Source organism: Protobothrops mucrosquamatus, unplaced genomic scaffold, assembly GCF_001527695.2.
Source record: "Protobothrops mucrosquamatus isolate PMUCROS unplaced genomic scaffold, P.Mucros_1.0 scaffold343, whole genome shotgun sequence".
Lineage (NCBI taxonomy): Eukaryota > Metazoa > Chordata > Lepidosauria > Squamata > Viperidae > Protobothrops > Protobothrops mucrosquamatus.
The window spans coordinates 259,815-270,693 of NW_015386680.1; the positions used below are offsets into that span (position 1 = coordinate 259,815).

A 10,879-nucleotide genomic window follows, 5' to 3' on the forward strand; every position below is an offset into this window, starting at 1 on the left:
TACGCTAGGGGAGAAAAATAACAGGGATTTCTCTGCAAGAAATTTGTAGCGAACTGTGTGGGACAGTGTTTCTCCACTTCGGCAACTTGAGGATGGGTGTACTTCCACTCCCAGAATAGCTGGCTGGGAAATTCTGGGAGTTGAAAAACACCCATCCTCAAGTTGCCGAGGTTGAGAAACCCTGGCCTAGGAGAACGGATGAGGAGGGTTTTTTTGTTTTCATGCATCCTCAGCATTGCACCACAATTCGAGGATATTGTAATGGCATTGTGCTGCTCTGCATCCTTAGTACCATTGTGATTGCTGGCAGAGACTGGAAAAAAAAGGAATAGATATAATCACAAGACATGTGATGTCAGAAAGACCCCAGAGAACCAGTTGAATGAATGGAGTAGCTCTCCATCAAACAATCCAGACTGATTTTGCATTTAGTGAGAAGAGTTTAAGCAAATAGTCAGTGGTGTATCTTGCACCAGACCCTATTTTCAAAACGAAGGGTTGGAAATATATCTATATCTTTGTTAGGGCACCTGAATTGGTCAAAAATATCAAACCTGTGGCCTCCATGACACAAGTGAAGCTCGGACCCTTTTTTTACATGAAATGTATCCCATATCAAAAAGGGGGCAGGACATCAATTGTGCAGTTGCATTGCCATTTTGATGTTTTTGACCCCTTATATCATTTTCATAATATAGCGTGTAATGGGGTCGTTCCTCATCTCTAGAAGTCACCAAATTTGGCGATTCATGACCCACAAAGGGGAGCTCTGTCCTCTCACCAATTGAAGTGTCACCAATTGCCGGATAAAGCCTAGATTTGTTTCCAGTTTTAAGCGACTGTTATACAACGATCTTCCTCCACATACATCTACATAATCTAGGAAGATCCTCAGTGCTTCGCAGAAGATTGGAAGAGAAATTTGAGTGCATGTAACAGTTTTATACAAAGTCCCATTCAACTGAGATGGATCACACAGACCTAGAAACATGACACAAACAGTGAGAGGATCTTCAGGAAAGGAAGAACCCAAAAACACATCCCATCCAAATACACATCCCAATAAAGCAATAAATGTGTATATGCTTAACGTATCCCCAGGAGCGTCAAGATGACGCATCACCACAGCTGCCATCTTGACTGTCATCTTGACTTTTTTGCACCCCTCCCCCCTTTGCGGATATCCCTGCTTGTCTTTGTCTAGCATCAGCAAGGGGGCCTGTGACAATGCGCCACGGCCAACGCGCCACGGCCAACTCACGGTGGGACAACCAGCCATGACCACCTCACCGTGGGACAAGAGTTACACAAATATCAAAGAAATGGTGGAATAGAACCATCGAAGGAAGTATGCAAAAGGAGGGACAAAATGAAATGAGAATGACAGAAATTAGAACAGTTTCTCACTTATTTTAAATAATTAAACTGAATGGTTAAATTGTCCCACGGCAAGCTGTCCCTCGGTGAGTCGGCTGCAGCGAGTTGTCCCGTTCCGGGGTGCAGCTGCTCTCCTGCCCCAGCTTTGTGCTGCAGAACAAGGGGGGATCCCAGCTGGCTGCCTTTTTTTAGTCATCATTCCACCCCCCCCGAAGTGGCTCCTCCTCCCTCCCGAAGGGCCCTCCGGCCCGAGGACAACGGTCCCCTGGTCAGTGGCCAGCAGGGCCAGGCGGTCAGTAGCCCTGGGGAAAAGTCCGGGAGAACCAGGTGCCCAGAATGAAAATGGAAGAAGTCAGAGCTCCAGTGATTTTACATTTAGTTCAAAGTAAAGACATGGCTACCCGTTAGTGCTTAGAAAGTTTTGATAATATTAAAAACATAAATAAGAGAATCTTTTTTTTTCCTGCTGAAACGTCCATTCAAAAGTTTCCAGTGTTACCGGGAGCTGTCAGAATTTCCTCTTTTATTTTATCTATGAATCCATCATTGAAGTTCCTCCCAACCCCGTGTTTCATTTGTCTGAGCTGCTGCCCTTTGTCCCTACTTCATTCCCTCTCTTTCTCAGAAATAAGTGTTGGGGCAACACCGAGGGAATCTTAGCTTTAGACTTAGCATCTCTATCCCTCTTTCTTTCTTTCTTTCGTCCTTTTTTTAAATAGGAAAAAAATGGTCTCCATTGCACGTCTTGGTGCTTGTTCTGAATTTGAAAATCTCCTCCTGGAATCTGTGTCTATCGTATTGTACGCATAACTTAATCTAGGAGTAAAACTCTACAACACCTCAGACTCCGGTGGGCAAGGGGGGGGGAATCAAAAGGAAAAGCTGTTCACCTGGAATAACATCATCCTAACCCATCGTCCCATCCCAGGGTCCCTTGGACTAAGGGAATCAAAGCAACTCTAGCCGACAGATTACGCACTGCTCCTCCGACTGTGTTAGCAAGGAACGAGTAAGAGATTGGTTCTAACCCCTTCCCACCAAAAAAAGGAAAAGAAACAAAAGAAAAATGTGCAAAATGATGCTGTAGTTATTTTGTTCCACACTACCAAGTGGCGGTTGTGTCCATGTTCAGGTTGCTCCGTCTTAAGGTCACTTGCAAGTGAACACTTCTGTCCGTTCACTGCAGGTGTTGCATTTCACAAAGCAACACCAGTGGAACTTGCAGTTGCACTGCCACACCTTGGTGTACTGGTGGGTGTTGTAGCCCCTTCCGCAGCACATCATGCCGCAGCCGTCCGCCCCGAGGGAGGTGCGGTTGCAGAGCCGCCCCTGGGTCCCCACGCTCCCCGTGGAAGCATCCTCTTCACAGTAATTGGGTGACTTGTCGATGTAGACCAAGTCGGTCTCCATCGGCTTCTGGTAGCTTCTGATCTGCTTGATCTTCAGGAAGGTCGGTTGCCGAAGTCGGCTGGCCCGGACCACTTCCACTTGCACGGCAGCGTTGTATTTCTCTTTCAAAATATATCCGATCTCTCGGAACTTGGGTAGTGTAGTCCAACAGGTCTTGGTGGTGCAGGAACCAGAAACGCCGTGGCATTTGCACTCCAGTTTCATCCGTCCTTCCAGCACCTGCGCAGGCAAAGAGGGAGAACAAAATGACAACAACAGGCCACAGCTTTCCTTCTGCTTGGCTGATCTTAAATGCTGGACCTTCAGGGTTCATTAAAAGTTACAAAACATCTGTAGATATGAGTGGCACGACCTGTCAAGAAGCAGCCTATTTTAAATCCCACTGGTTTCCTTTGGAGCACAGGGTTGCATCATTTTCTCATTAAAATCCATGGAAATTAAACAAGATTCCTCCTTTTTGGCTGGAAGGAATACAGCATAGTATTTCATTCGCTTCTTATGGGTCCTGAGCCCACCAATACAACTCATTTCTTGAAAGGAAAAGGAAAAGGAAAAAGAAAAAGAAAGGAAGGGAGGGAAGGGAAGGGATACGAATGGAAAGGAAAGGGGAAGGAGAGGATAATTGGGAGAAATTCTGCCCCAATGAAGACATTCATAATCTCAAGAAGGAGAATCAGTTTACTATGTTCAGAATGTCAGTCCAAGCATTTTACTTCCAACATCAGCTAATTCACGATGCCCACATTGATCTAAGTTTATGTGTCACTGTAAGATTATTTATTGCATTTTCTTGTTATGTTAATTTTTCTTCCCGTACAATTTTCAACAGTTGGGAACACTATGGAGCCCATGAAAGACACAGTTCTGTTTCCCAGGATTTTGCAGTAGCAAACCGGGCTGCCGAGGGGAGCAACCGGATCAATTTCTTGACTTGCACTGATGAATGTGCAGCAGGAGATCTCCACAGCAAAGCGAGAGCTGGATTCATTGTGAAGCCATTTAGGCGAGAATAAACCTGGCAGGGGGATCAACTGCGTTTCCCTCTTCCTCTGTGCAGAGCCCATCCATGGGATCCCCCTCTTGAGGAATGCCCCCAGACACAGTCAGTTGCTACGGGCAACAATAGCAAGACACCAGTTTGGGCTACATAAAACAATCCACAACCGTCCCTGTAATGTGTAACCACTAATTGAATAATATTGTTTCCACACTACTTACTTAAGTAGATTAAGTAAGTGCTCATTTTGGGAGAGGTTTAATTGGCTAAGTTGAAATGCATGGCCTGCCTTCTCCCCTTCCCTTCCGTTCTCTTCCCTTTCACCTTTCACCTTTCCCTTCCTCCCTCCCTCCCTCCCTCCCTCCCTCCCCCCTTTCCTTCCTTCCTTCCTTCCTTCCTTCCTTCCTTCCTTCCTTCCTTCCTTCCTTCCTTCCTTCCTTCCTTCCTTCCTTCCTTCCTTCCTTCCTTCACCTTTCTGGCAGAATATTTGAATAAGTGAGACTTCTGGATTGGGAGAAGAGGCCAAGAAGCCCCAAGCACAGCTTTCAGCACCTGACATCAAATCTTCTCTGACGATGGATTAGCTGCCCGTATCTGTCCCCATAGAAGAAATTGGTAGATCTCTAGGATATAAATGGCTTCCCAGCACTGAAGGGAGATCATACTAATCAAACTACGTTCTGAATCTGACAAGGGGAGCAAATCCGATTATCTGAGGCTGCCCCTGTTTTTTTTCTCCAAGGGGACTCTAGACCAGGGACATCTTCGTCCAGATGGAGGAGAGGGGAAGAGCTTTCACTGCCACCTCCGTCTGGCCTTATTTTCAATCCACCTAGGGGTGGTCTGGCTATTTTATGACCGGGGGGGATTTCCCCTTTTGGTTTCTCAACAAATTCTCTACTTCTGCTAACCTGATAGTCCCTCTCTTGTCTCAAGAAATTTAGGTTCATCACCCAGCACCTGAATCCATTATTAGCCCAGGTCAACACAGCCTCAGTTTATGCTGCAGTGGCGCCAGGTATGTGTGACTGCGTGTCTGTGCATTGCAAGAGAGATGATGGGCAGAGTGAGCAGAGATGACAAGAGACTGTGCCATCTCCCAGGCCTTGTTCAGGGCAAAAAGAGAGAAAGAAACCAGGAACAAGAAAAGCAGATGAAGGGTTGCGACCAATTTGCCCCAAATGTCACAGAGTTGGGAGGATTTAATATTCCTAATTTGGACTGGGAGAAAGTCTGGAAAGGACCGCTTAAACAGGAAGATCGTCTGGGGCAGCCCAAAATGTTTGGCTGGGAACCCTAACTGGATTCTCCCTCTGCCGGGTTTCTAGCCGGGCGTCTTCACCACGAGTCAGAAGCCAGCTGGGAAAGTTGTACATGGCGACCACAAGACCTCAGACGCTGCAACTGTCATCAATCTACGGTAGCTGCCAGGCATGCGAACTGTAATCATGTAATCCCAGTGACGATGCAACGGTTGAAAGTGCGCGGACCGGCGGTCTCTTTTCTCAGCACCGTTGTACTTAGAAGAGTCACCAAACAAGGATTCCTTGTAAAGGGTCAGTTGCACGGATGCCCTGTTTTGCCCTGCTGACTCGGTCTGGGCAGCCCCAGGAATTTGCTCTGTTTCAAAGGAGAGTCAAAGAATATCACTGGAAACCTCCTTTAATTTTACTTGGAACTGTGCCTTAAGCTAATAATGTTTAGAAGCTATCCCTCACAGTCTTAAGGAATAAATTGCATTTCTCATATTAATTAATATGTATTTAATTAAATCTGCCAGTTTATTTATCGGCTAGGATGCTCACTCAGATGACATTGTCATTTGGGTTAGTCTATAGTGGCCAAAATCAGAAATTTGATTTAAGAAGTTCTACCTTTTAATATAATTTGTTGGCCAGAAAAAGATGGTTCCAGATTCCTGATTTTTAACTCAACTGAGTCAGTGCCTTCCTTGGGAAGCAGACATAGTGATAGGATTACACCTCCCACTTGATCTAAAGAGATTTAAAGGCTAAGCTTCCTCTTTTCTAGGACTCTGAGGTCTTCAAGTTGTATCCGGCATTGTTGCTTTTCAAGACACTGAAAACTTTAATACGCAATTCAGTATGCCAAGCACTGCTGTGTTGTTCAAAGAAAAGGACCTTATAAATATTTTCTTATTCACTTTGTGTTAGGTAATCTTCTCTTATGGAGAATTAAAGTGCTGTCAGACCATACAGTAGCTGGGAATGCCTTCAGTTATAGATTGCCAACAATGAATAAATGTTTATATTGTACAGACCGTGAAGATCTTTGCAATTTGACTCATTTCGGACAGATTTTTTAAAAATGTCTTTGAAGATCAATAAGCATGAAAATTAGCTTTTCTGGGCTTCAGATCTTCACTGGGAGCCAATCCTGAATCCTGGCTGTCTTTGACTTCCAAAAACTTTCCCCTTCTAGTGGGGTTTTTAAGAAAAAAAAGACTGTGCAGCTCCCCTTGTGAAAGTTAGTGTTGAAACATAAAATCCCTCCTTCCATCCCTCACATCTTGTGAAACATTTACAATCAGTTCCCCTTTCATTTAGGAGAGACCATGTTTATCAAGAAAGGGAATCAAGGCAGGACGCTTCCAGCCTGTTGCTTCACTATGAAATTAGGCATCAGGCATCGTATGGTTTTTAGACACTCTAGGAATACAACCCCGATCAAATGTATAAAACCAGTAGTAGCATTTTGCACGTGTTAGTTTTGGCGGACACCCCCTACTTTTGTGTTTTTCTTGGTGGAGATATTCATTTTCAAACCAGATGGTGGCTGAAACAAAACCTAAGCTACTTTTAACTGCCAGAACCGAAGGTAACAGAGAGAAAACGTTCAAAATTGTTGGGTTGAACCAGAAGCTCCTGAGTCCAACCATTCCTTTCTGGGTCAAGCTCTGAAGCAAAACCACCGACGTGGGCTTGAACTGAGCAATATCAGGCTTTTCAGGCAAGCAGCATTCATGGATGACATTCCTATAAGCTTGAGCCAAAGGGGTTCTTCTCAAAGTGTTAAAACAGCCGCATCCTTTTCAAGGCCTATGCAGCTTCTTTGAAAGCCATTCCCCGGCTGTTGGAAAGTGTCTACAGCACCACCATCACCACCACCACCAGTTTGTTTCCTTAGTGGTCACTGTGGAAGCGTCGTCTGTATCCTCACACACTGTGCGTGCACACCTATCCTTCCCTATGAAGGTCTACCTTGCCATGGAGATCTTCTCCTTTTCCTCACTACGAAAGCTTTGTCGCATTTTGTTCACGCAGAACATCATTCAGCCCATGACCATCCATGTACAGGCTGCAATCTTACAGTCCAGATGCATGTCCCCAATTTAGCCATCCCGGGACCCGCAGAGGTCTCCCCTCCCCCACAGCATACGGCCCTGTCCTGTATAATATACCTTTCTGCCAGCTTCATTGTTGTGCAGGTTCATCAGTCTCCGAGCACTCTTTCGGATTTCTCTGGCGTCGACAAACCTCCTGGAGAAGTCAATGCCATATCGGATGTCAGCAGAGCAGCCTCCCCACTTCCACCCTTCCTCCTGGTTGTAGTAACCTTGTTTCTCTCGGTCGCAACCACAGCTGCTGAGGTTTCCCTGGCTGCAGGCTGCCGTGATTGCGTGGGCAACACCAGCGGCAGTGATGGCGTAGGTGAAGGCGGCTTCTCTGCTCCCTGTGGAGACACAGCAGGGAATAGGGGAAAAAGGGGGGGGAGAATCAGCTGAAAGATCGTGAGAAACTCAGTCCTTGGAAACCTTGAAAAAAACAGCACCTTTTGGCAAGGTGGCCAGAGCCTTCGTCCTTCTGCTGGTGTTCCTCCACCTCGGCCTCTTTGAGGTGTGTGGACTTCAACTCTGGGAGGCGGAGAGACGTCTGGAAGTTGAACTTCATACAACTTAAAGTGACCAAAGTTGAGACACCATTCTTTGCCATTCTATGCCACTAGTTAGGGTAGCCACTTACCTGGAATTGGCCCAACTTACAGGCTGGTGATGGTGGCGAGGGAGCTTCTGTAATTTGGGGAAGAAATTTGAGTCCAACCCCTTTTTTGACGCAGTTCCATATGAAACTCCCCAATGGGCAGATCAGATCAGTTGGACGCAATTTGGAGGTCAGTTCAGAACAGGCCCCTGAGAAGGAGTGGCCTGTGCCGCTTTGAAGACCATCGGTTCAAAGCTTACCTTGCCCAGCGTGGCTTGGGGGTTTGGGGAAGCTGTTCAGTGAGAAGACCCAATCAGTCCCATTTCCGTCAGCTCTCTGAACCGCCTCTGCTCGCACAGGCCTAGAATTGGGCCTCAGTTCCGAGGGCAGCCATGAAGGCTGGGAAGTGCTAGTTCGCATGGCTTCCTCTCGGGTCCAAGCCCAAGGATGAGATGGCGAAATCCCACAATAGACAGAATCTGGCCAGACTGAAGCTCTGCCATTCCAACCTGCAAGATGCATCCTGAGAGATTCTCGGCTGCGACTATCCTAAGCTCTTCCTCCACCCCCTCCCCCATCCGCCCCTGGACCCAGCAGCCCCTTACTGTACTCTTCTCTCTAGAATGTTCTGCCCCCGCCCTCAGAAGCCGTGGTGCTCTAGCAGCGTCTCTCCCCCACCCCACCCCACTCCATAGGGAGCATCCCTTCCCTGGGGGTCTATCAGATAAGAGAGGGCAGAGCCCACAGCTGCCGATCCCAGGCTGTAAAAGAGACACCGTGGGACCTCCATACTATCAGACTTGCATGATTTGGTCAGATGTAGCCTTACAATAAAGTAGAATTAATTCGCCTAGTTGTGGTTCCTGTTTGATTTCTCTGAGCAGACTAACAATGCCTCCCTCTTCCAAGGCATTTGAAGAGGGCTAATGTACCCCCCCCCCCCCAGAGAGCCAGTTAGGCACCGAGAAAACGCTAAGCCTTCCAGTCAGTTTCGGTCCAACTGGTCTGATTCACTAGAGAGAAAGAAATGCTCAGGGAAGGTCAGGGCAGTTTTTCTGCTCTTTCTCTCTTTCCTGGTCTGTCAAAAGTTCTTAAAGTTTCTCAAAGCAGATCCTTTTTAAAAGCATGTCTACCCCCCTGCAATTTTCAGAAATACTTTTTTCAAATGTATCTCTCTAAAAGTGTGCTTGTGTCTTTTTATTTGTGTGGGTGAATGTATTTTTGATCAGAGAAGACCTTAGTGAACTCTGCTGTTATTTGTTATTGTGTGGGCAGAGTTCCTGATCCAACTCCATAGAAATCCATGGTATATTTCTATTTCCTCCCTATTATGGACTTTTAGACATTTGCCTTTTTTAAAAAAAAGTAGGAACTATGTTCTTCTTTTTAAAAGGTAGGAACCAAATTTTGCTATTTGATAACAATGGGATCTTCTCTTGATCAAGCTGAATTCCCAATGTCTTCAAAGGAACATAAATGTACTTTTCTTGGCATCCATCCAGGAAGGTTTGTGTCCTTTCTCCCTAACCCTAACTTTCTTCTTCAAACCTCACTAGAACTTCTCATTCAGCCCTCTGAGGTCAAACAATATGCAGAGGGTAATGGGCACAGCATCTCATCATCCATTTTGAAGCGGGAGGTGTGCTTTTTTGCTATTCCAGGTGGCTGGTGCCATTTTTGCAACCCTTCTCAAGTGAAAATCTGAGTACTTTAAAAAAAAATACCTTACATGTAGACTTTCTGGGGGGTGGTGTAGAAAAAAAATCTTTAGGCAAAGATAATACAATAGATTAATGGATGAGTATCTGAACTGCAAACACACACACACACACTGAATTCAGATTGATATTTTCATGCATTATATTTTTTTTGGTTGTAATGCAAACAAAGGATGAGGGTCTAGGTGGAAGGAGACCAATGAGAGGGCATGAAATTCATCAGATCCTGAAAAAAAATAGATATGAGAATTTTACAGAAGAGAGGGTGTTTGAAGTGGTGTATAGATACTTTGAAAACAGGAATAGTTTGCATTGATTTGTAATGATGGAAAGGCAGCAAATGGAGTGCAAACTAGATTTGGATAACTTTCCTCTTCTCGGATCAAAAAAGCCAAGATGGCAGTGTGATCAAAGCCACGCCTCACATTCAAAAAGGGGCGGTGCTTCAACTATGCAGTTGCGGCAGCCATCTTGACTTTTGGACACCTCCCCTCCCTCCAAAGACTTTTCTATCTTCTGCCTTTAATTTCCCTGGTTTGTTATTTCTTATACTAGGGGTGGGCAACTATGGCAACTTTACGATCTATGGACTTCAACTCCCAGAATTCCTGGCTCAGGAATTCTGGGAGTTGAAATCCACAGCTCGTATAAAGTTGCCATAGTTGCTGACCCCTGTCTTACACTGCTTATTTGCTTTATATCACCCTGATTACCTTGAAAGGGAACAGTATGATGGATATGTAGCTTTCTAAAATTAACTTGCAATTACTTTTGTGAAAGCAAAGACTGGAAAATACTTCACTGTCTTGATCAATAACAACAACAACAACAACAACAACAATAATAATAGTAAAGTTGGAAGGGACCTTGGAGGTCATCTAATATAAATAGTTCGCTCTTGATCACTATCGAAGCACCAGATTAATATTTCCCATGGAATCTTATCTCTGACTGTTTCCTTCATTTCATCCAAGTCTGGATGTTGAGCCTTTCTCTTGGAACAACGGAGCTGTTCTCTTTTGTAACGGAGGAGTGATGTCTGATCTGCATGTGATCTGATGAAGGAATTCTATCACTGCATCTGGATCCTTGTTCAGTGGGTTCATCCTTAACTCAGAAATTAAACCCAAATAAAGACCTCTTCCCAGGTCGAAGTTTCAGACTTAACTCTTTGTCCCCTTCTGTAAACTGGAGACCCTCCAGAAAGGGGGCCTGAGAGGTGAAAGATTGCAGTGCAGGGATGAGGGAACTGTCTGAGTGTTCCAGTCAGGCAGCTGGATTTTGGACCCAATCTATGAAATATTAGAAACATGGGTGTAGTCATATATGAAACCTCTAATTAAATCAACAAAAAATATATAGTTTGAGATGGATGCTGAAGTTATGGGCTTATGGTCTGAATATCAACCTTTCCGCCCTGCTAAGTAACCCCTTTG

At 45.3% G+C, this 10,879-nt stretch overlaps 1 protein-coding gene across 1 annotated transcript in view; it reads right to left on the reverse strand.

Annotated features, from left to right (window-relative positions):
* Positions 1-2,526: 2,526 nt before the first annotated feature.
* The window catches only part of WNT7B (Wnt family member 7B), a 22,660-nt gene continuing 14,307 nt past the window's right edge, over positions 2,527-10,879 (reverse strand). The window contains exons 2-3 of the mRNA XM_015815465.1: positions 7,206-7,477; positions 2,527-3,006 (exon numbers count right to left, since the gene is read on the reverse strand). Coding sequence (XP_015670951.1) covers positions 2,527-3,006; positions 7,206-7,477 — 752 coding nt within the window. The remainder of the gene's footprint in view (positions 3,007-7,205; positions 7,478-10,879) is intronic.